Source organism: Esox lucius, chromosome 6 (assembly GCF_011004845.1).
Source record: "Esox lucius isolate fEsoLuc1 chromosome 6, fEsoLuc1.pri, whole genome shotgun sequence".
NCBI classification, from domain to species: Eukaryota; Metazoa; Chordata; class Actinopteri; order Esociformes; family Esocidae; genus Esox; species Esox lucius.
Window position 1 is genome coordinate 1,216,298 of NC_047574.1, and position 27,093 is coordinate 1,243,390.

General features: G+C 43.0%; 1 protein-coding gene across 8 annotated transcripts in view; it reads left to right on the forward strand.

Annotated features, from left to right (window-relative positions):
- rbfox3a (RNA binding fox-1 homolog 3a) overlaps positions 1-27,093 on the forward strand; it is a 546,865-nt gene that overhangs the window by 360,587 nt on the left and 159,185 nt on the right. The window contains exon 1 of one of the 8 annotated variants that reach the window (XM_029120436.2): positions 14,428-14,844. The exons of the other annotated variants lie outside the window; for them this stretch is intronic. Within the exon in view, the coding sequence (XP_028976269.1) occupies positions 14,827-14,844 (18 nt within the window). The 5' untranslated portion in view covers positions 14,428-14,826. Of the gene's footprint in view, positions 1-14,427; positions 14,845-27,093 lie in introns of those variants that run through there. 8 annotated transcript variants of the gene reach the window in all.

Genomic DNA, 27,093 nt, shown 5'->3' on the forward strand with positions numbered 1-27,093 from the left:
AATAATCACCTTGACTTAAGCTGTGTGTGAGAATGCAGTCATTCACCTGTATTCAATAGTGATTTGAGAAATATTATTTTTGATTGATAATGAGGAGTTGAAGTGAGTTTTATGACCATGAATATGAGTGAAATAAAAATCATTCTTTTAGTCAATTACTATATTTTTTATGATTCTTCATAAAGATGTCAACAGTCAACTCTTTTAAATAAGAACGTCATATTCTGAATGATCTTTTTGAACTTTTTCCATGACCTTTTTTGAATTCTGGATTGGAGCTAGCTTGGTAATGTTATGTTGTGATGTATAAGGATTTCACTTCATGTTTTATTCTTCAATCCAATATGTATCCTCAGAGTTGTGAATATTTATATAGCAGCTGATGTTATGAGTCTGGTCTATATTTTATTAATAACGACATTCGATTGCTCAGAGTCATACACACACACATAAACACACACACAAAGAGACTACAGTACACGCGTGATAAATCAGTCTGTGCTTGGTGCAGCTGTCTAAGCCCAGAGTTCGGGAGATAGGGTAGAAATGAAATGGATGTCAAACTGAACAGCTGTCCGAGGCAAAACACTTGTTTTAAAATTACAAGGTGTTTCTATAATAGAGGCTGACACTGAATCAGCCAAACATCCTTTGTGTGTGTGTGTGTGTACGTGTGTGTGTGTGTGTGTGTGTGTGCCAAGGGAAGGGCTTCGATTATTATTAATTACCTGTAGAACAACCCTGAAGACATGTGAGTAATATCAGCCCTGCATGTTACAGCTGAAAATGTTTGGTGTGTCAGAGCTTGAGATATTGATGTTCTGGAGTCTGGACCCGGTTCACGTGCTGACAGGACATGGCCATCAGATTGCGGTCCGTCATAAGGAAAGGCAAGCTATTCCTTTAGCCTGGTTCATACCTGGTGCTAACATGGTCCACATTCTGATTGCTATCATATACACCTTTCAAATGTTTAGAAGGGTGTACATGATTAATACATATAGTAATCTTCATTGTGATCACATGAGCAACAAATGGACACCATCGGGACACGATCAAGGATGCGTGGTAGAACCAGATTTATACATGGCCTTATACATGTTTGTCTGTGTGGAGGAGGTGCTCTCTCCCACACTCCATGGGGTGGAGATGCTGTCTCTCACCCTCTTTCACAGAGACCTGGCCGTGGGGAGGAGGTGATGTTTCTCACCCTCCATGGGGTGGAGGTGCTGTCTCTTACCCTCTTTCACAGAGACCTGGCTCTGTGGAGAAAGTTTTGTCTCTCACCCTGAATGTACTGAGACATCTTTGAAGTAGATCTGACAGCATTCCTACTGCTTTGCAGATTCAAAACAATTCTTAACAATTATGTTGTAACAAACAACATCAGTTATACTGTATATGTTAAACATTTCAGAGAATCTGCATCATACAAGGTTTTACTTAAAATGTATGAACATAAAGAAGGTCATTGGTTGCAGAGTTGATGCATGTGTGATGTGAGTTTGGGACACAAATAAGACTGAGAATGTCAGTACAATCTAATGAGGGCAGTGTTAAAGTCCTATATTCACTACACTTATCCACAGTGACTAACAGGTGCAAATATGTGGCTTGCTCAAGTCCGCAACAAGGATTCAAACCTTTTGGTTACAGGCCCTTCACTATAAACAAAAGAACACCTCTGACCCTGCTAATTCCACTGCATTAAAGTATAAAACAAGAAAATACAAACAGGTGTGTAATTAGGAAGCATTATCTGTGCCCTGCTTTAATATAATCTCCTGCAGAGTTTGCCTATTAATTTCCTAGAGAATAATGAACATTTTAATTGTGTCACATAACACAAGTGGAAGAATGATTTCTTCCTTCAGCATCTTCTGAGAATGTGAATGTGCTTTAGAAGGACATTTATCTGTGACCGGGATGCAAGGAGAAGCTGCGGTGTTTCAATCACATGAAATATGCATCGGGATAAACTGTAATCATCAGAATCCTGTTCAACGTTTTCTCAGCGATTCATTTCCTTAAAACCTGTCAAACTGAGCACATTCTGACATTTTGCATGGGAACAATCTTGTCCCCGCTTCGCTAGAGTAGCTTCCTTGAAACAGACAACTTTACTAGTGTCAACTTGATTAATGCATTCATCTTATCAATTTAAGGCATTATTCTGGTGATCACTGATTTATATAATCCACACGCTACAAGTTTCAACAGAAGACAATATGAAAATGTATATTTAGTTCCGGAAATATTTGGACACTGACACATTTTTCATAGTTTTCATAATTTTGGCTGAGTACGCCACCACAATGGATTTTAAATAAAACAACTGAGATGCAAGTGCAGCTTTAATTCAAGAGGTTGGACAAGAATATAATATGAAAGATTTGGGAATTGCAACCATTTTCATACACAGTCCCCTTATTTCAGGGGCTCAAATGTTATTGGACAAATTAACACAATCATAAATAATATGTACATTTTTCACTTGAATTGAGAGCTCTGTTGACCTCTGTTGACAAATGCGAATGCCACACCTGGAATCAACTCCAGACCTTTTACCTGCATAATTGATGAAGAAATAATGAAGGAATAGCCCACACCTGTCCATGAAACAGCTTTTGAGTCAATTGCCCTATTACTTTTGGTCCCTTGAAAAAGAGGGGGCTACATATTGAAGAGCTGTAATTCTTAAACCATTCCTTGAATTTGGATGTGAATACACCCAAATTAAATCTGAGAGACTGGACTTTAAGCCCATATTGATTACTTAACTGTATCTTGAATATATATTTGGAAAACAGCCAAAATAACAACATTTGTGTCAGAGTCCAATTATTTCTGGACCTAACTATACTTAATTGCCTGACAAATGTGCCTTTTTTAGACCATAGGTATGACATTTTATTTGAAAGTATCCAGTATAATATCAGCATTTCCCATGCATCATGTCCAGGCTTTTTCAAACTCACGGTATCAAACCATTTCAGTTTATTGTGAGCAGGATGAGATGCTAATGTGAGCAGAATACTGGAGTCTCCTGAATTCTAACAGCATATCCGTGTCCAATGTAGACGAGACGTACTGGGAATCAGACCATCACAGGCAGTTGTTCTGAACCAATGGTTGCCCTTCTCTTTCAGAGGGCTAAGTAATTAACAAGTTAATTGAGGTAATTGAAAACGACTAGAGTATCCTATCCTCCAATATACTACAGATTAGAGAGATTGGGGACAAAGGAGGCAGAGAGAGGGAGCACTGAGAGAGAGAGACAAGGAGAGACTCAGATAGAGAGGCAAAAAGAGAGGGACTCTGGGATGAAGAGACTAAGAGAGAGATGGGGATATAGACTAAGAGACAAAGGGAGACAGACTGAGAGACTGAGAGGGAAACAGAGAGACATTGAATGAGACAGATTGAATGAGAGAGACTGATAGACAGTGTGTGTGAGAGACCAGAGCTAAAGTAAGCTAAAGCTCTGCACTGGCTGCTCCATTGACTTTATTATACACCCAGAAACCCAGAACTGATGACAGAGGCAAACGCACTACAAGCTAATGAGTAGGGGTGGGTGTGTGTGTGTGAGTGTGGGTGTCTTTGGGGGGTGGGGGGTTGGGGGTACTACAGAAGTAATGGAAGTTCGGAACATTACCTCATGTCTGCTGTGTGTCTTAGGGCCTCCATCAATACCATCCACTAACCACTACCCTCCATCAATACCATCCACTAACCAATACCCCCATCAATACCATCAACTAACCACTACCCTCCATCAATACCATCCACTAACCACTACCCTCCATCAATACCATCCACTAACCACTACCCTCCATCAATATCATCCACTAACCACTACCCTCCATCAATACCATCCACTAACCACTACCCTCCATCAATACCATCCACTAACCAGTACCGCCATCAATACCATCCACTAACCACCACCCTCCATCAATACCATCCACTAACCACTACCCTCCATCAATACCATCCACTAACCACTACCCTCCATCAATACCATCCACTAACCAGTACCGCCATCAATACCATCCACTAACCACCACCCTCCATCAATACCATCCACTAACCACCACCCTCCATCAATACCATCCACTAACCACTACCCTCCATCAATACCATCCACTAACCACCACCCTCCATCAATACCATCCACTAACCACTACCCTCCATCAATACCATCCACTAACCACTACCCTCCATCAATACCATCCACTAACCAGTACCGCCATCAATACCATCCACTAACCACCACCCTCCATCAATACCATCCACTAACCACTACCCTCCATCAATACCATCCACTAACCACTACCCTCCATCAATACCATCCACTAACCACTACCCTCCATCAATACCATCCACTAACCACTACCCTCCATCAATACCATCCACTAACCACTACCCTCCATCAATACCATCCACTAACCACTACCCTCCATCAATACCATCCACTAACCACTACCCTCCATCAATACCATCCACTAACCACTACCCTCCATCAATACCATCCACTAACCACTACCCTCCATCAATACCATCCACTAACCACTACCCTCCATCAATACCATCCACTAACCACTACCCTCCATCAATACCATCCACTAACCACTACCCTCCATCAATACCATCCACTAACCACTACCCTCCATCAATACCATCCACTAACCACTACCCTCCATCAATACCATCCACTAACCACTACCCTCCATCAATACCATCCACTAACCACTACCCTCCATCAATACCATCCACTAACCACTACCCTCCATCAATACCATCCACTAACCACTACCCTCCATCAATACCATCCACTAACCACTACCCTCCATCAATACCATCCACTAACCACTACCCTCCATCAATACCATCCACTAACCACTACCCTCCATCAATACCATCCACTAACCACTACCCTCCATCAATACCATCCACTAACCACTACCCTCCATCAATACCATCCACTAACCACTACCCTCCATCAATACCATCCACTAACCACTACCCTCCATCAATACCATCCACTAACCACTACCCTCCATCAATACCATCCACTAACCACTACCCTCCATCAATACCATCCACTAACCACTACCCTCCATCAATACCATCCACTAACCACTACCCTCCATCAATACCATCCACTAACCACTACCCTCCATCAATACCATCCACTAACCACTACCCTCCATCAATACCATCCACTAACCACTACCCTCCATCAATACCATCCACTAACCACTACCCTCCATCAATACCATCCACTAACCACTACCCTCCATCAATACCATCCACTAACCACTACCCTCCATCAATACCATCCACTAACCACTACCCTCCATCAATACCATCCACTAACCACTACCCTCCATCAATACCATCCACTAACCACTACCCTCCATCAATACCATCCACTAACCACTACCCTCCATCAATACCATCCACTAACCACTACCCTCCATCAATACCATCCACTAACCACTACCCTCCATCAATACCATCCACTAACCACTACCCTCCATCAATACCATCCACTAACCACTACCCTCCATCAATACCATCCACTAACCACTACCCTCCATCAATACCATCCACTAACCACTACCCTCCATCAATACCATCCACTAACCACTACCCTCCATCAATACCATCCACTAACCACTACCCTCCATCAATACCATCCACTAACCCTCAGTCCATCCCAGTCAACACGTGTGTGTGTGTGTGTGTGTGTGTGTGTATATTTATGTGTTTCACAGACAACTCTTCTCTCTTGGTTCTGCAGATACTGGGTTCACTGCAGTACAAACACCTGCCTGGATCATTACGCGAAACACCCTGATTTACTGAGTCTCGTCACCTCAGATTTACATCCAAATTAAACGTTTGAGGAGATAAAGAAAGAAATCAATGTATCTTCAACATGGCCCACTAGAGGCACTGGTGATCGTTGCTATAGACTGCTGAAGCACTGTGGTTGATACTGGTGAATTGGTGGTTGAGCCGCTACCTCTGAACAGATAGAGAAGTGGAATCTTAACTTTAGGGATTTGTTGCTACATAATATATGTTCCAACAAAGTGGATGTTTGTCATGATATCTTTGCTGTTACAGGCCCACGGTTACTTAAGATAGTTTGGTTGTGATTTGTTTGTGCTGCAGCACATTTGGGATTTTGAAGTTGCAGAATCATAGCCATACTGTTACTTATATGTTGGGTCATTTTGCTGGGGTGCAATGAAGAACATTGCAGTGAACATTTTCGACCTCTTTAGTCTCACACGTCTCCTGTAAAGCCTCCTTGTTCGTTTCACAAATCTCCTGTAAAGCCTCCTCCTTAGGCTGACACATCTCATGTAAAGCCTCCTCTTTAGTCTCACACGTCTCCTTGTAAAGCCTCCTCTTTAGTCTCACATATCTCCTGTAAAGCCTCCTCTGTAGTCTCTAACATCTCCTGTAAAGCCTTCTCTTTAGTCTCACACTTCTCCTGTAAAGCCTCCTCTTTAGTCTCACACGTCTCCTGGTAAAGCCTCCTCTTTAGTCTCTAACGTCTCCTGTAAAGCCTCCTTGTTAGTTTCACAAATCTCCTGTAAAGCCTCCTCTTTAGGCTGACACGTCTTATGTAAAGCCTTCTCTTTAGTCTCACACGTCTCATGTAAAGCCTCCTCTTTAGTCTCACACATCTCCTGTAAAACTATGTTTTTCGGACTACTGTATGTATTGATGTTTACGTGTTGGTATTCCAACAATATCATTCCACCGGAATTAATCCAGTTGTAGGAAACAGCCTCACTGCGATTGTTTAGATTATATTCCGGAGGTTGAATCCTGGTCCCCTGATTGCCCCTCAGGATGTTCACTGTTGGTAATAGATAGTTCTTGACTCTGTATGGACCGAAGGAAATATCAACCTGGCCTTGTTTTCATGTACTGTAATCAATTGCTGTGAAATAGTGTGGACACTCTCCCCGCTCCCCTATCTTTCACTAACACTACTCACCTCTGTCTTTCTGTCATAGCCCCTCTCTCTTCTCCCTTTCTCATGTATTTGGATCTTTTTCTCTCTCTATTCCCCACTTGCTCTCACACTCACTCGCTCTCATTGTCTTACTCTTTCTCTCCCCCTCTCATTCTCATTCTCTGTCCAATTCTCTCTTCCTCCCCCCTCTCTCTCCCTCTATTTCTTTGGTCTAGAAACTGTAGTGGCAGCATTATTTTCAGCGAGGTGGGATGGGGGTTGAGGCTGCCAATATGGCCTCCCAGATGTCTTCACCTGCAGTTGGCCAACACCAGCAACCCTGTAATTAAGACACAACGCTGGCTGGCTGACTGACTGGCCAACACCAGCAACCCTGTAATTAAGACACAATGCTGGCTGACTGACTGGCCAACACCAGCAACCCTGTAATTAAGACACAATGCTGGCTGACTGACTGGCTAACACCAGCAACCCTGTAATTAAGACACAACGCTGGCTGGCTGACTGGTTGGCTGGCTGACTGGCCAACACAAACAGCCCTGTAATTAGGGCACAAAGCTGGCTGGCTGACTGGCCAACACCAGCAACCTTGTAATTAAGACACAACGCTGGCTGGCTGACTGACCAACACCAGCAACCCTGTAATTAAACAACGCTCGCTGGCTGATTGGCTGGCTGGCTGGCCAACACCAGCAAACCTGTGATTAAGACACAACACTGGCTGGCTGACTGGCCAAAACCAGCAACCTTGTAATGAAGACACAATGCTGGCTGGCTGAATGACTGGCCAACACCAGCAACCCTGTAATTAAGACACAACGCTGGCTGACTGACTGGTTGTCTGGCTGACTGGCCAACACCAGCAACGTAATTAGACACAGTGCTGGCTGGCTGACTGACTGACTGGTCGACACAGTTGATTGTTTTTAGTACCGGAATCAAAATGACTGGTTGATACCGCGACTTCTTTACTCTGAGGATCTAACTGGTTGGTTGATACTGTGCTTTATTTTGAGGATCTGACTGGTTGGTTGATACTGTGCTTTTTTCTGAGGATCTGACTGGTTGGTTGATACTGGGACTGCTTTACTCTGAGGATCTGACTGGTTGGTTGATACTATGACTGCTTTACTCTGAGGATCTGACTGGTTGCTTGATACTATGACTGCTTTACTCTGAGGATCTGACTGGTTGGTTGATACTATGACTGCTTTACTCTGAGGATCTGACTGGTTGGTTGATACTGTGACTCCTTTACTCTGAGGATCTGACTGGTTGGTTGATACTGTGACTCCTTTACTCTGAGGATCTGACTGGTTGGTTGATACTATGACTGCTTTACTCTGAGGATCTGACTGGTTGGTTGATACTGTGACTCCTTTACTCTGAGGATCTGACTGGTTGGTTGATACTATGACTGCTTTACTCTGAGGATCTGACTGGTTGGTTGATACTGTGCTTTATTCTGAGGATCTGAATGGTTGGTTGATACCGTGACTGCTTTACTCTGATGATCTGACTGGTTGGTTGATACTGTGCTTTGTTCTGAGGATCTGACTGGTTGGTTGATACTGTGACTGCTTTACTCTGAGGATCTGACTGGTTGGTTGATACTATGACTGCTTTTCTCTGAGGATCTTATTGGTTGGTTGATACTGTGACTGCTTTACTCTGAGGATCTGACTGGTTGATACGGTGGCTGCTTTTTCTTGAAGCTAAGAGGGAAGTGTCCTCTGAGGATTTGATTGGTTCGGAATGAGAGGTGCTAGTAGATATTAGAAGGAACTGTTGGACCTAAATGGCACCGTGGTCCCGGAGTAGTGGACCATTTTACCAGGGTGGAGCTGGTGGGTCTAGAAGATCTGCGAGACACTGAGAATGAGGGTGGGGGTTGCAAAGCTGCTTATTCCACCCAGACGGCATGTCATGGACATTAGTTTAGTCCAGGGGCCTCAAGCATCATGGACATTAGTTTAGTCCAGGGGCCTCAAGCATCATGGACATTAGTTTAGTCCAGGGGCCTCAAGCATCATGGACATTAGTTTAGTCCAGGGGCATCAAGCATCATGGAAATTAGTTTAGTCCAGGGGCCTCAAGCATCATGGACATTAGTTTAGTCCAGGGGCCTCAAGCATCATAGACATTAGTTTAATCCAGGGGCCTCAATCATCACGGACATTAATTTAGTCCAGGGGCCTCAATCATCAAACGTCCACGCCCAAATCTGTGCAGAAACCATTTGTGCAATAATTTCTATGTCTGAGATTTATCAATATGAACGTTTGCTTTACGATGTTTGTATATTTTTCGTATGGGTGGTTCTATTGCTGATTGTTGAATACACACATTTGAAGAACAGCGTATTTCCCAGTGCTAAAGTCACTAAACCTATGTGTCAAATCTAGAAACGTTTTCCTTTTCAGTGGTGACGCAACACCAGAACAAGAATAAATAAACAACATTCTGCTTGTTACAGTACAGCTCCTATACCTCTTATCTTAGATACTGTAGATAGGTTTCTTGTGTTTGGCATTGTAAGTTTCAAGGGACAATTTGACCATATATAGGTAATTAGGGGCGTGTCGAAATGCCATTAGCTAAGGTTGTGCACGAGCGCTGAGGCAAAGAACAAGTGATTTCTATCAATGGTGTGCCCCTATGACCATAGGATGGTTTAATACATCTCACTTTTTTCGATGGGTACGAGCATCCTCAATCTCATTCCATTTTGGGATAGTTTCTTTGGACGCTTGATAAATGAGGCCATGGGGTTTTGGAAGTGTCAGGTGTACCTCCCCAGGGGAGGCAAAAAGCATCAAGGGAAAGGTTTGTTTTATTGATCTCAGTTTTTTCATACTCAGAATCTCCTCTCATTTCGGCCATTCGTGTGCTACTATATCAATAAGTATTAAAACGTTTTCGGTGTTGGAAATTGAGGCCACCCCTTCATCCCTCCTACATTATCTTGAACACATGTAAACACATTGTATTTGCCTATTGAGACCAAGTGAGAAGGTCTCACACTTGCCATCATAGACAGGAGGAAGAGAGTTTCATGGTTAGGAGGGAGTTATAGTCATCTGATCTCCAGGGATGATAAAACAAAATGTGGATAATTAAATATTAGAACAACGAAGAAGATCCTATCATTTGAATATGCCAAGTTTAAATGTATAGAGAGAGAGAGAGACAATAGTTTGAGAGAGAAAAGAGAGACGATAGATTGAGAGAGAAAAGAGATATGATAGATAGAGAGAAAAAAGAGAGAGAGACGATAGACTGAGAGAGAAAAGAGAGAGATGATAGATTGAGAGAAAAGAGAGAGAGAGACGATAGTTTGAGAGAGAAAAGAGAGAGAGACGATAGATTGAGAGAGAAAAGAGAGAGATGATAGATTGAGAGAAAAGAGAGAGAGACGATAGTTTGAGAGAGAAAAGAGAGAGATACGATAGATTGAGAGAGAAAAGAGAGATGATAGATTGAGAGAAAAGAGAGATACGATAGATTGAGAGAGAAAAGAGAGAGACGATAGATTGAGAGAGAAAAGAGAGAGATGATAGATTGAGAGAAAAGAGAGAGACAATAGATTGAGAGAGAAAAGAGAGAGACGATAGATTGAGAGAGAAAAGAGAGAGATGATAGATTGAGAGAGAAAAGAGAGGGAGCGCTTCTGAGTAAGACATATGAATAAGCAGAACCTACTAAAAGACAGATTGACAAACTATGAATCACAACAATGTTGTCTTTAAAATCATTATTATTTAAAACCGGCCAATGTAGTGACAACAGCAATGGGGTTATGGGAATTTCCTGGAATGTAAAGATGACCCCTTGGTACATACGTTCAACCCCTTTAGGACACCTCGATCCGTTATGCTTGAAAGAACATTCACCTGACTCAATATTTGGATCATAGCCAAACCATCCAAAAAAGACAGTTATCACGAGCTATAGTTTACATACACACACACACATACACACACAGACCCACACACACACACACACACAAACACACACACACAGACAGACACACAGACATACACACACACCAGCCATACACATAGGGAACGCACACACACACACACACACACACACACAGACAGACAGACACACAGACCCACACACACACACACAGTCCCACAGACCCACACACACACACAGACCCACACACAGGCTTTATACGCATTAACTCACACATTCAGCTCTCAACTAACTTATTTATTAGCCTTACCAGAAATAGACCCAAGGATTTGATAAGAAAACATTTTTTATTTCCACGTTGCTGGGGAAGAAGAGCATGGAGAGTAGTGTTGTGAGTGGGTAGGGGTGGAGGTAGATGAGGGAGAGGGAGGAAGAGAGCTAAAGCCCTTCACTTAAAACAGACACATTATACAGGGATATTAGTGGATATTAGTGGATTGATGTGTCTTTGTCAGTCAGATACAGAGACAGAGCCCTGCCATCATTCTATTCCTTTTTTAACAAGTCAATGTCCCAGACAACAAGGACGGGAATGTTGGAGTCAGACAGTGAACTGATTTTGTTGCATTTAGTGGAGACATTCAAGCTGGAGGATTAGTTGATAACATTCTGAAACTCGCCTGTTAAACCTGGATATGCTTTATTTTCAACACAGTCCAGCGGTCTCACGACATTCTTCAACATTTGTCCAGGGGTAGATGAATGTCTCTAGACGAAGTGCAGGATGAGCAGCCTGTGTACCTTCCTGCTCCGGCTAAAAGCTTTGCCACGCACTCTGACATACGTCTCCTCTCAGCAAGGCATCTGGTGCCGCGGTAAAGTCACCACTTAGCTATCTGCGTCATTGCTAGACCGGAGTTTGGATTGTACTTACATGCCCAGCAGGTTTGGGGCTTGATAATCTAATATATTCCTTTGCCTAATCACATGTTACCGGGTCTTTATGGTGGCATGGGTGTGTAGGAGCTCAGTTGAGGTAGAAGTGTTCCTTCCAGTGCACAGATCCTGGTCTTGACCTTCTAGGTTAGGTATACATTTTTACTTATTAACTTAGTGTTTAAGGTTATCATTTGAGGTTAAGGTAAGAGTTAAGGTTAGATGTTCATGTTAGCTGGTTGAGGGTTAAGGTTTGGGAAAGTCTTACAACTGAAGCAGCAGGAATGTGGCATCCCTAATATGTTTCTTGACATGGTTCCATCGGGAGTCAAAGATGGTGGCACATCCACCTTTCCCATTTCATTAATACCAGCGGCAGTCCGTTTAACTATGGTAGAGCTCAGCACTGCCCCTAGTGGATTACACACAGATGTTCTTCCTTGCCTTGACAAACGTCTAATTTAGAAATTGTCTGGTATGAGCTGCCTTGAAATATATAAGCATTGCACTATTTTAAAGAAAATTTGAATGACTTCGCAGAGCTCCCAACACGTATTGGCTCCATTGGAAATTCCCTTCAAAGGTAGATTCAGCAAAAAAATAATAATCTGTGAGCTGCAACGCAGTTATTTCAATGAGCAAGAAGTGGGATTTTCATTTAAGGCAGGCACAGCCTCCACCCAGATGCAGTGGTTAGATGCAGTGGTTAGATGCAGTGGTTAGATGCAGTGGTTAGATGCAGTGGTTAGATGCAGTGGTTAGATGCAGTGGTTAGCATCACACTGTTACAGCACGGCAGCAACAGGACCCAGTCATCTGAGGAGGTTGCTCTGATGTATCCAGGACTTTGTATCTCTACATCCCAACGCTGAATCCTCATAAGTTTGCCTGTAATCAGCCTGTGGCTTGAAGCCCTGCCAGTGCACAAAGTTCCAGCGTCGACCTTGTAAATGTGTCTGTAGGAGCCCCAGAACATCAGAAGGTTTTGTCATGTTCCCTTGTGCTGGTTGGAAGTGACGTTCAGGTGACGTTCAGGTGACCTATCACAGACTGGAGGAAGCCAGCAGGGTCAGAGAGAGAGAACATGAAGATGGAGGCAAATACCAGACAAGCATTCTGCTGGTAACAAGATCTCTGTTACCTCAGTAAAACGTGTGTGTGTGTGTGTGTGTGTGTGTGTGTGTGTGAGAGAGACAGTGAAGAGGTTAATACATTGGAGTGCCGGTGGTGTATTGACTGTACAGGGCTAAATCTGCTGAGGCAGGCTCAATGTTACCACCAGCCCAAACCGCACCCCCCTGCCCTCGTGTGCGCACACTTAAAGACACACACACTGTCGCACACACCCTGATCACGAAAAACACTCCGCAATTTGTGAGAACACACCTCAATGTCTCTAACTAACCAACGCGTCATGCTCCTCCCACAAGCCTTGAAACAACTCTACACACACACACACACACACACACACACACCACAGCACACACACCTAACGCATTGGACCTGTCGGCTTTAGCATCCCCTCTGCCCAGGCTGACTTGTGATTGGCTAACCCTCAGTAGGGCTGAATCCCCTGTTTTCCTCCTCTCCCTCTGCAGACGAGGAGGAGGGAGGGAACAAAAGAAAACAGGAAAAACAACCATCTCTGGCTGCTTTGATCCCCACATCTTCTCCTTTATTTCTCTCTTTTTCTGCCCTGCAATTTGCCTTTGCCTTGTTCATCCGTTTCTTTCGGTTTTGATGGCTCTGTCTTTGAGCAAGGGAACTTAAAGACCAGCCCCACTACCAAGGCAGCTACGCCTTTAGCTCGGCACCACATGCCCACTACCAAAGAGACTTCCACTCTCTAACTACAGTGTTAACGGGAACAGTCTTCCTCCACATCTCCACTGAGCTCGCAGCTACAATCTGAATCCGCCTGCAACCACTTTACCTACAGCATCAACAGCATCATCAGCAAACCTCAGTCTCTTTTCCCCTTTCCCACCTCTCTCTGGTTCTCCCCCCTCCCACCTCTTTCTGGTTCTCCCCCCTCCCACCTCTCTCTGGTTCTCCCCCCTCCCACCTCTCTCTGGTTCTCCCCCCTCCCACCTCTCTCTGGTTCTCCCCCCTCCCACCTCTCTCTCTCTTTGTTTCTCTCTCTCCCCCCTCCCACCTCTCTCTCTGGTTCTCCCCCCCCTCCCCTTGTGTCTTCGTCTCGTGGCTGCATGTTGGTTTGTGGTACATTACCGTCTGTGTAGAGTGAATCTCCCAGGTCAATAGACTCTGTCCAGGATCCCAGACTTGGTGCACAAAGCCTGGGTACGCCAGCCAGCTTTCACTCCCGCTGTCCTGCCGGTCTGGAGCTGGACTGAGGCTTCCGAACACAGACGACGGTAGCCAGAAAGGAGGAGTGACCACTGGGAGTTCAGAGCCAGAGAGGAGGAGGATAGAGTGATTAGGAAGAGGTGGTGAGAATAAGGAGGAAACAAAAATTGAAAAAAGAGAAGTACAGTAACAGCGATTCTCGTCTTCTCCCGCTCTTCTCGTTCTCAAACTCTTTCTTCCATTCTCTCTCTCTTTCATTCTCTCACTCTTTCATTCCCTCACTCCCCTTTTTCCCTGTGGCGGAGAGTTTTTTTGGAAAGATCCAGGGACGAGAGAGTTGCCTGCGGAGGAAAGACTCAGAGAGAGTGCAGTTTTGTCAAGCCTAATAGAACCATCCAGAACAACCGGACAGAGCGCTCAGCAGCCTGGCGGAGTCTAATGGAACACTAAAACACCAGAACCATAATACGACCCGATACCCAGAAAGAAACGTGGGAAGCAAACAAACCAACGAATAATCGGACTGAAGAACTAGAGGAGTGAGAGAACGAAGGAGTGGGACAGAAGGAGAGAGAAAGAAAGAGAGCACGCTGGCCTCACGAGTCCCCCTCCACGCTCCTGTCTTCCACCCCCTGCGGCCTCTTTCCCCCTCTGCCGAAATGATGATGTACTTCTGGGTGAGTACCTGGTCCTTTGGGCTGATACAGGATAGATGTGGAGGGGGGTTGGAAATGTCTGCATGGGCAACGGTACTCTGAAGAGCCTGAACACCATTACCACAAGGAAGGAAGCAGTTAGCGAGGTCATCACACACACACACACACACACTCCCAAGAACTCTCTACAACTACAGAATTATTACGGCATGCTAACTTGCTTCATTTTTAGACTGCTCTCCATCTTTCTCTTTCTTTCTCCCCTTCCCTCTGCTTTCTATCCCTACACCTCCGCCACGTAGTATTTCTTGGTTTAGACGTGTGTTTCCGCAGTGCCTGTCAGGGGAAACAGAGAGACGGATGGATGGAGAAGCAGAGGCAGAGGGTGGATTCCGCTGAATCCCAGTAAAAAGTGTTTTATTGATGCTGAGATATGAGATACGCCAGGATTCCGCCTCCTATGACCCTTTCCTGTGCTGGGTCCTGCCTCTGGTCCACTCAGCTCTCCCAGAATGATCAGCCCTCTTCTCCACCAACACGGGGGCTAGAAATCCTTGACTCTTTTGTTTTGGGGGGGAGATTGCACATTTGATTTCTTTGACGATCTTGGTGATTGTCTACATTATATAGAGTTTGACTGCTTTTGAATGTGTCAACATTTTATGATTCTCACGTCGTGTTGTACTATTATGAATGGCCATGATAACACAGGGAGAAAAAGATATCTTAGAGTAAAGGAGCCTTCAGTTTCCCCAGGTGAGAAGTGGGAATGTACTCAGGAATGTTCTATGTAATGTGTGGTTGGCTGCACAAGAGAGAATGATAGAATGAGAGTTTAATACAAATTAAACAATTCCCCTGCAGTTCATACAGTGGTAATATTACCCTTAGAGAGTTCAACTGAACACACCCACAGAAAATAGTTAGTGACTTTTAAATGTACACACACTCACACACTCACACACACACTCACCTAGACTGTCTCACATTATCACTGTACCTAAGCGTGTTTTTCCAGCCATTTGATGTGTGATCGGATTCTACTGAAAGAGTAGGTTTTACCTCATCAAAGAAAAGCACTTGGTTGTGTCCGTTGGTCTGTAGGCTGTTTGGTGTGTGTGTGTGTAGGTCTAGGCCGAAACGCTATGTAGTTTAGTTCTTCTGTCGTGTACATATTTCATTTTGGAAAATCTTTGTCTGGTGAAATGCGTGTGTTTGATATGAATTGTTAATGTGTGATTGTTTATTTCACTCTGGCCCAGAGGCAAATGCCGGTAAAGTCCAGTATGGCGTCGCGGGAAATGAACGGCAGAGATTAAGCCGTAGAAGTAAAACATGAGTGGATAGTCCATAGTACTGACCTTTATTTAACGTCTTTGCGTGATGACTGGAAAACCACACCGTCCCCCAAACAGGGATGGTTTGATGAGAACACTGATATGGTGTCCTGTCGTGAGATAAGTGCTGGAGACCGAGAGGCATCCAGTGAGGAGTAGATTTCTTATTCAGTCCAAGTCCAGAGGCCGTAATGGCAGGTCCCCCAAATGTATTTACACTTTCAGTCATTTCTTTATTCATTAACTTGCAGGTGCGTGGTGTTTAGATGCAGTAGTTCTTTTGAGACTGGACGTGTTTACTGGCGTCCAACATGAAGGTCTCTTGCACTGACCATTAGACTCGAACCATTCTGGCTGGTGGTGTTTATTCCACACCTCAAGGTAATACATGACAAACATTAAGACAAAAAGGCCCAAGCACTGAGATCATAAACTACTTAGTTAAAAGGGATTATAGTCCCATGCAATCCAGGACACAGTCAATAACTCAGTGGAGTATGTAAGTGTGTACTTGTTGAATGCACATGTGTACACTACGTGGTAGTGGATGACCTTTCACCCCTGCCCATGTCAATGTAACCCCTTTAAATGCAGTTGAATCGAGAGGAAGGGGCAATCTCAGAGGAAGTGCTTTGATTGGAACTACTCTTACCAATATGCTCTCTCCCCATCTCTCTGTACTTCACTCTTTCTATTTCTCTCACTCACTGGCTTTATACTTTTCACTCTCCCTCTCCATCTAAGTATGCTCTATCTGCTCTATCTCGCCATCTCTCTAAATATTAATCTCCATATCTCGCCGTCTCTCTTTCTTTTGAAATCTCCCTCTCTCCGCTGACTGGATTTTTTTCTCTGCAACTAATCTCTCCCTGTCCATCTCCCTTGTCTATTTTCTCAATGTGGTTTTACTCTCTATCTCACCTTGGTAGTACACAGTGCTTTCTATGTACCTCCATGGATCTGTGTATCTAGCCTGAGCTGGAGACAGATGTTGGTCTTCCAGTATGTTAGGCTCAGGCGGTGTCCTGAGATCGGGCCCCAGTGGTAGACTAATATGGGAGAGGAGCTCCACAGATGAAAGGAGGATCTAGGGATCAGATCTGACCTTGGGGGTAGCCTCTCTGTGGGAAAATCTCCCTTAGAACGGCCAAGAAAATGTGTGCAGTTTTGAGACTTCAAAGAAATACAACACTTTCATTAAATTAAAATTAGTGTTACAATATTATTTAAGTATTGTTAAGTATTGTTCCAATATTATTTAAGTATGGTTAAGTTTTGTTACTAGATTATTTAAGTATTGTTAATTATTGTTACAATATAATATTACAACATTGTTTCGATGTTACTACTGTAAGCATCGGTAAGTATTGTTTCAACGTTATAAGTATTGTTAAGTATTGTTTCAATGTTATAAGGATTGTTAAGTATTGTTTCAATATGACCTAAATATTGTTTCAATATTACTTTCCATTAAAATAAATATGTTAGATTACAACATAATGCTTTTTGTAACAAGCAACGTTACATTTATTGCTTGGGGTTAGGGTAAGTATTTATTTATTATGAGTTTTAGTTTAGGGTTAATATTTATTACTCTTAATGTTGAGTTAATTTTAGTGTTACTCCCCTCTCCTCTATCACAGAAGATCTGTGACTGGTGGGGTGTCTTTATTTGTAGTATCACCAGTATGAACCCCATCTCCTCTATTATAGAAGACCAGTGACTGGTGGAGTGTCTTTATTTGTAGTATCACTAGTATGAACCCCCTCTCCTCTATTATAGAAGACCAGTGACTGGTGGGGTGTCTTTATTTGTAGTATCACCAGTATGAACCCCCTCTCCTCTATTATAGAAGACCAGTGACTGGTGGGGTGTCTTTATTTGTAGGATCACTAGTATGAACCCCCTCTCCTCTATTATAGAAGACCAGTGACTGGTGGGGTGTCTATATTTGTAGTATCACCAGTATGAACCCCCTCTCCTCTATTATAGAAGACCAGTGACTGGTGGGGTGTCTTTATTTGTAGTATCACTAGTATGAACCCCATCTCCTCTATTATAGAAGACCAGTGACTGGTGGGGTGTCTATATTAGTATTATCACCAGTATGAACCCCATCTCCTCTATTATAGAAGACCAGTGACTGGTGGGGTGTCTATATTAGTATTATCACCAGTATGAACCCCATCTCCTCTATTATAGAAGACCAGTGACTGGTGGGGTGTCTATATTAGTATTATCACCAGTATGAACCCCATCTCCTCTATTATAGAAGACCAGTGACTGGTGGGGCATCAGAAAGGTATGCTGATGCCTGTGGTGACTGATGTCTGTCTGTCTGTCTTTCAGTGTAGATCTGGATGTAGCCAGCAGGGCTCTTTGATACGGTACAGTACAGGGCATTAATCATTCCCCTTCATGACTCTACCTCACCAGCTACTGTGAGGAGGTCTGAACTACCACCTATTCCTTGTGTAGTGCACTACATCTGACAGAAACCATAAGCCCTGCTAGTGTACTGCTTCTGACCCAGCCCATCAGCCATTTGGGATACATGCAGCATATTCCTCAAGTCACATTGTACGAGACTCTGAGGGATATGTCATCTTGTTATCAGGGTCACGTGTCCCCACCAGAGAACACAAATACACATGGGCCACATGAAAAGAAACACACAAAGCAAATGTAGCAAACAGCAATGTGCTCAGTATTTGAACTGATTTACAGTGAACTTCTCACCAGTGAACTGATCAGCAGTGAACTGATCTGAACAGATGGCCAGTGAAGTGATGGCCAGTGAAGTGATGGCCAGTGTAGTGATGGCCAGTGAACTGATGGCCAGTTAAATGATGGCCAGTAAAATGATGGCCATTGCACAAAAGCTGAAAGGGAATACATTTAATTGCAAAATGATTGGATCATAGGATAGGACAGGAAGAATGTTTGTTGTATTAGGGGATGAGATCAAAGATGCAATGTTTACAGAAGAAGAACAAGGGATGAAAGGATGAAAGAAAAGGTGATGACCAGATTATTTTCTTTCCTGTTGTTTGTGCTCCATGGTCATCATGGTTAATTATTCATACTGTACATCGTAGAAGTAGAGTGATGGATGGAGGAAAGGTGCCCTCACTACTACTGAGGAGAGGAGTGGAAAGGAAAGAGGAGAGGTGGATGGAGGAGTGGAGGGGAAAGGAAAGAGGAGGAGAGGGATTGTGGTTGCCTCTTCCGTCCCTCTTCAGTATCTGTAAGCTAATAAATAATTGAGTTTATCAGGACTGGAGAGAGAGGGAAGGAATTGAGGATAAAGACAAAAACTGGCAGAAATAGGGGGAGAGAGTGAAATTAAAATAAAGAAATAGTAAGATGAGACAGAGAGGCGAGGAGAAATAGAAAGGGAGAGATATGAGAGGGACAGAGACTGAAAGACAAAGGGATGGAGGAGAGGGAGAAGGCAAGAGCCAAAAGGGAAATACAGTTAGGTTGGGAGTCAGAGTGTGAGATTTGAGACCAGGCTTCTACACCATCAAAATGAACATAGCGTTTGACATCCCATTTAGGATCTAGCTAAAAATACTTCAATCAGTTCTAGAACACATTGCCCTTTCTGGATGAGGTCTGTAGTCCACTTGGCAACCAATAACGAGCAAAATGGGACAAACACCAAAATTAGACTCTGCGTAGAGAATTCTGCAAATTCATCCTCCCTGTTCAACAAATAATGCATTCAGACCAGAATTAATACATTTCCCGTTGATGATCAGAAGAGCTGCTACGTTTTACAACCAGCTACAGAGAGAATTATGTTGACTGGAGCCCCTGCAGTCAAATGGATTCTGGGCTCTTTTCACAAATACCAACAGAAACCACGAACTCCCAGGACAACAACAGTAACAGCACCTACTATTACTGTTACTGTTACTAATAATACTACTAACACTATGAATACTACTGCTACGACCACTACTACTATTACTACTACCACTACTACTACTACTTATACTACTACTATATTGAATACCACTACTACTACTAATAACAATAAGAATTATTATTATTATTATTATAATTATCCTATTTATAGTAAGAAATGTTATTGTTTTTTGAAAGATATATGCCCACTTTGAATTTGATGCCAGCAACATGTCTCAAAAAGGCTAGGACAGGGACAACAAAAGACTAGAAAAGTGTTATGCTAAATAAAACATGGTGTGACATCTGAATTAATTAGGTTAATGGGCAACAGGTCAGTAACATGATTTGGTATAAAAAGAGCATCCCAGAGAGGATGAGTCTTTCAGAATTAAAGATGGGGAGGGGTTCATCACTCTGTGAGAGACTGCATGGGCAAATAGTGCAACAATTTACGAATAATAAAAGTTTGGGGAACTCATCATCTACAGTACATTTACTAATTAAAATAATCAGAGAATCCAGAGAATTCTGTGTATGCAAGGGACAATGCCAAAAACCAAAATTGGAAGGACATGATCTTTGGGCCATCAGGCGGCACTGCATTAAAACAGACATGCTTCTGTAGTGGAAATCACTGGTATGGGCTCAGAAACATTTCTGATAACCAGTGTCTGTGAACACAGTACATCGCTGCATCCACAAATGCAAGTTAAAACTCTACCGTGCAAAGACGAAACCATATATACACAAGATCCAGAACCACCTCTGGGCTAAAGAGGAGAGGGAAAAGTGGAAAACTGTCCTGTGGTCTGAAAAATCTAAAATGTGAATTATTTTTGGAATCGTGGACACCACGTCCTCTGGGCTTAAGAGGAGAGGGACCATCCGGCTTGTTATGAGCGCACAGTTCAAAAGCAAGCATCGGGGATGGTATGGGGGTGCATTAGTGCTCATGGCATGGGTGACTTGCACATCCGTGATGGTATCATTAATGCTGAACAATATATGTAGGTTTGGGTGCAACAGATGCTGCCATCCAGATAAGAAAAAAATAAGCTAGACAATGCCAAACCACATTCTTCACGTATTACAACAGCATGGCTCTGTAGTAAAAGATTCTGGGTGCTAAACTGGCCTGCATGGAGTCCAGACCTGTCACCCATTGAAAACATTTGGTGCATTATGAAACGAAAAATACGACAAAGGAGACCTGAACTGTTGAGCAGCTGAAATCCTATATCAAACAAGAATGGGAAAACATTTCACTTAAAAACTACTGCAATTGGTCTCCTCAGTTCCCAAACGCTTACAGAGTATTGTTAAAAGAAGTGGTGATGCAACACAGTGGTAAACATGCCTCTGTCCCAACTTTTTTGTAAACGTGTTGCTGGCATCACAAATGAGCATGTGTTTTTCCAAAAACAATAACATTTCTCAGTTTCGACATTTGATATGTTTTCTTTGTACTATTTTCAATTAAATATTGCTCATCATGGCATTCTGTTTTTATTTGCATTTTACGCAGCGTCCCAACTTCTTTGGTTATACCTCCACATTTAATATGACCACTACTACAACCAGTTCCACTTGCTCCCTCTTATCCAAGGTGATATCCCTGGATATCCTGTTATACTGCCGAGAAAGAATCCCAGGAATCCCATGTATGATCTCTTTATCACCACGGAGACGCCTCGCTCTAAGAAGCAAGAGCAATGTGCCCAACGAAGGGTGAGGAGGGAAGAGCACAGATAAGATGAAGAACAAGAAGACAGAAATTAAAGAGAGCATGAGAGGTACGGACTGGGGGGTAATTCTCAAGGGAAGAGTAGATGAAAGTGAGGACTTCTAGAGGCATCTGAGTGTGAGGTGTGAGGTCAGTGGAGGACAGGTCAGCAGCCACACAGCATCTGAACGCCGCCGCCACACCGTGTTATCGCTGTTCTTAGCATCTGTGGCCTTAGTCGTAGTAGTAGTAACAGACTATAGTAGTAGTATTAATATACTATAATAGTTGTAGTATTAAACAGTATTCATAGTAGCTGACAAAGGATGGATGGAGAGAGTCTTAAAATGAGAGTCTGAAATGAACAATCAGAGATACTCACAACACTCTGATACACTACTTGTTTCAGTAATACACTGTGAAGCCTACAATGAAGCACCATACTGTTGGTTAGCTGGTATCAGTCAGATGTGTTCGCTCACCCTGGAACAACATGGGGGGTGACAGGACTACAGACAGTGCCAATCAAACTCAATATCCTCATAAAACAAGCATTTTGTTTCCTCTGGCATCTACATTATGTGTTATGTTTGAGTATTGTTTGGAAATGTCACTGTCTCTACATTTATCAGTGCAAATATTATCTAAAGAGAAGCAGTTATGACAGGAGGCTGGTATCTCCTACATTCTAAAGTAAATGGCTGATTACGGATGGCCTTAATAAGATGGAATATTCCCAATACTTTAAGGACTGAAAACCTTCGACATATGTGGTGCCATATTGCTTACATATTTAAAAACTACTAGTTTAATATGGTCACAGCTTCAAGCTTAGGAGGCCTCTTGTTTTTAAGAGAGGATGACGTTCTGTAGGAACAACAGAACAGACCTTTTAGCCACTCGTCCTCGGGGTTGTGAGCTACCAATAAGTGTACGGTGGGCCCTTACTACACTCTGGGGTCAACTGCAGCACACAACCCCGTTCCCAGACGCATCCCCAAAATGACCCTTTATTATGTGTGTTCAGTCACACTAATCTCCCTCACCTCCCTTTCTCCATGGGATTAGTCCTGGAGAGACCACACACCATGCACACACCATGCACATACACACAAACACACATGCACCACACACAACGCACACTACACAAATGCAAACACATTTCAAACTCATATTGTGTAAAAGTTATGGGTGTCCAGTGATGATGCTGTGGTAGGATGTTGAGCGGTTTAACTGTGGTAGGATGTTGAGCGGTTTGACTGTGGTAGGATGTTGAGCGGTTTGACTGTGGTAGGATGTTGAGCGGTTTGACTATGGTCGGATGTTGAGCGGTTTAACTGTGGTAGGATGTTGAGCGGTTTAACTGTGGTAGGATGTTGAGCGGTTTAACTGTAGTAGGATGTTGAGCGGTTTAATTATAGTAGGATGTTGAGCGGTTTAACTGTGGTAGGATGTTGAGCGGTTTAACTATGATAGGATGTTGAATGGATTAACTATGGTAGGATGTTGAGTGGTTTGAAGGGATAGAGACTGCAGCAGAACATGGTACAGCTTCACCACACAGATCCATTCCTCTCTTTCTCTCTCACACACACATATACACACATATACATACAGTATCTTACAGAAGTGAGTACACCCCTCACATTAATGTCTAAACCGCTGGCAACAAAAGTGAGTACACCCCTAAGTGAAAATGTCCAAATTGGGCCCAATTAGCCACATTCCCTCCCCGGTGTCATGTGACTCATTAGTGTTACAAGGTTTCAGGTGTGAATGGGGAGCAGGTGTGTTAAATTTGATGTCATCGCTCTCACACTCCCTCATACTGGTCACTGGAAGTTCAACATGGCACCTCAAAGAACTCACTGAGGATCTGAAAAAAATTATTGTTGCTCTACATAAAGATGGCCTAGGCTATAAGAAGATTGTCAAGACCCTGAAACTGAGCACGGTGGCCAAGAACATACAGCAGTTTAACCGGACAGATTCCACTCAGAACAGGCCTCGCCATGGTCGACAAAAGAAGTTGAGTGCACGTGCTCTGCGTCATACCCAGAGGTTGTCTTTGGGAAATAGACGTATGAGCGCTGCCAGCATTGCTGCAGAGATTAAAGGGGTGGGGTCATCCTGTCACTACTCAGACCATACACTGCACACTGCATCAAATTGGTCTGCATGGCTGTGGTGACAGAAGGAAGCCTCTTCTTAAGATGATGCCGCAAACAGTTTGCTGAAGACAAGCAGACTAGGGTCATGGATTACTGGAACCATGTCCTGTGGTCTGATGAGATCAAGATAAACGTATTTGGTTCAGATGGTGTCAAGCGTGTGTGGCGGCAACCAGGTGAGGAGTACAAAGACAAGTTTGTCTTGCCTACAGTCTGCATGAGTGCTGCTGGCACTGGGTAGCTACAGTTCATTGAGGGAACCATGAATGCCAACATGTACTGTGACATACTGAAGCAGAGCATGATCCTCTCCCTTTGGAGACTGGGCCACAGGGCAGAATTCCAACATGAAAACGACCCCAAACACACCTCCAAGATGACCACTGCCTTGCTAAAGAAGCTGAGGGTAAAGGTGATGGACTGGCCAAGCATGTCTCCAGACCTAAACCCTATTGAGCATCTGTGGGGCATCCTCAAATGGAAAGTGGAGGAGCGCAAGGTCTCTAAAATCCACCAGCTCTGATGTCGTCATGGAGGATTGGAAGAGGACTCCAGTGGCAACCTGGAAAGCTCTGGTGAACCCCATGCCCAGACAAAATAATGACACTTTGGGCCCAATTTGGACATTTTCGCTTAGGGGTGTTCTCACTTTTGTTGCCAGTGGTTTAGGCATTAATGGATGTGTGTTGAGTTATTGATGGGACAGCAAATTTACATTGTTATACAAGCTGTACACTCACTACTTTACATTGTAGCAAAGTGTCACCTTGTATGTATCACCTCTGTGAGGTAATACATACAAGGTAATCTCTGTGAGTTAATATATATGAGGTTGTCTGTGTGCGAGATTATGTATGAGTTAATGTGTGAGGGATTGCAAAAGAGTGTGTGTGTGTTGTAAAACATACCATGTCATGTTTGTGAGAGAATACATATGAGATAATGTGTGAGGCAATATATACGAAATCATCTGTGTGAGGTATTACTACAGTGGGGAGAACAAGTATTTGATACACTTCCGATTTTGCAGGTTTTCCCACTTACAAAGTCTGTAATTTTTCATCATAGGTACACTTCAACTGTGAGTGACAGAATCTAAAACAAAAATCCAGAAAATCACATTGTATGATTTTTAAGTAATTCATTTGCATTTTATTGCATGACAAGTATTTGATACATCAGAAAAACAGAACTTAATATTTGGTACAGAAACCTTTGTTTGCAATTACAGAGGTCATACGTTTCCTGTAGTTCTTGACCAGGTTTGCACACACTGCAGCAGGGATTTTGGCCCACTCCTCCCTACAGACCTTCTCCAGATCCTTCAGGTTTCGGGGCTGTCGCTGGGCAATACAGACTTTCAGCTCCCTCCAAAGACTTTCTATTGGGTTCAGGTCTAGAGACTGGCTAGACCACTCCAGGATCTTGAGATGCTTCTTACGGAGCCACTCCTTAGTTGCCCTGGCTGTGTGTTTCGAGTCGTTGTCATGCTGGAAGACCCAGCCACGACCTGGTATGTATACCTCATCTGTGTGAGGTATACATACCAGGTTGTGTTTGGAGGAATACTTACGAGGCAGTGTGTAAAGGAATACGTACAAGGTTGTATGTGAGGGAGTATTTTGCTCAATATGTGAATTGTTTTCCAACACCACTTGGTCAGTACAGGACTGTATGAAGTACATGGGCTTCAGCTACTACTGTCTGTTCTGTATGAAGTACATTGGCTTCAGCTACTACTGTCTGTTCTGTATGAAGTACATGGGCTTCAGCTACTACTGTCTGTTCTGTATGAAGTACATGGGCTTCAGCTACTACTGTCTGTTCTGTATGAAGTACATTGGCTTCAGCTACTACTGTCTGTTCTGTATGAAGATACCATACATTCTTTAATTGCACTCTCGTCTCAAACATAGGCAGGTATTCTTTCTAATGTATTTGTTTTTTATTGCCATTGTTCTGGTTTTTACCCCCTACTTCTGAGGATGGGGGACTGCACTGTAAATGGTGTGTGGGTTGCAACATTGTGAGGTAAGATGTCTTGGTTTTTGTCATGTAGATACAGAGGCAACTGGGTTGTCTCAACTCTATGGTCTCCAGAGGTCCAGAAGCAATGCGTTGATCCGGATCGACCAGGGAAATGGTAATATCACCCCATTGAGACCTGTACTGTTTACACACTGACCCGCCGCTCGGAATCTCTGTGTGTTCAGAAACTACATTTCTTCTGTGTGCGCACATGTGTGTGTGTGTGTGTGTGTGTGTGTGTGTGTGTGTGAAGCAGAGCAACAGTGTATTCCCAAGGTGCATTTAATGATATTCCAGCGCAGCCTTTCTCAAACCTTCAAATTATGGGGAATGTTTGCATGTGTATACATACACAGATTTGTATATATACACATACACACACTATATATACACACACTATATAACACACTATATAACCTTCTTTTTAGACTTTTTGGAAAGGAAAGAAAAAGGTGCAGTGGTCTCTTAGTTTTTTCCCGGAGCTGAATATTGTGTGTCTGTGTATGTGTATGTATATATATATATATATATGTGCACACAGGGAGAGACATATAATTTATTTAATTGAAAACAGCATTTTCCAGAAAACAATACCACACAATAACTAAAGTTTTTTAATATAGCCAAAACATGGTCCATCAAGTAATTTTCTTCTGTATTTTATGACAAATGAAGGCTATTGCAAATAATTATATGAAATACAGGTGTGTTCTGGGATTAAGGATGCTGTGGATTAGGGTTAGGGTTAGGTGTTGGGGTTAGGGTTAGCCCACACCCTTGGCTTGCTTACTGTATGTAATATGCAAATGATAAGTATGGCATAAGGGAGATCAAGGAATACAGTGTAACACAGTGCATTCTTCTGATTTTAAACTGATATTTGAATCAATAAGCACTAAATTGACAACAAATAATATTTTTTGCTATTTCAGGCCTGTTATGTTGGCAACAAGAAAGTAACCAAACATTTTTAATATAAGATCATTTTTGTATTCAAAAGTCTCTAAGATATCGTCTTTGTTTCAAAGATACAAAACTATTCAAAAACTACAAAACTATTAAAAGTTGTTTGTAGAAAATTAACAATGACTATCA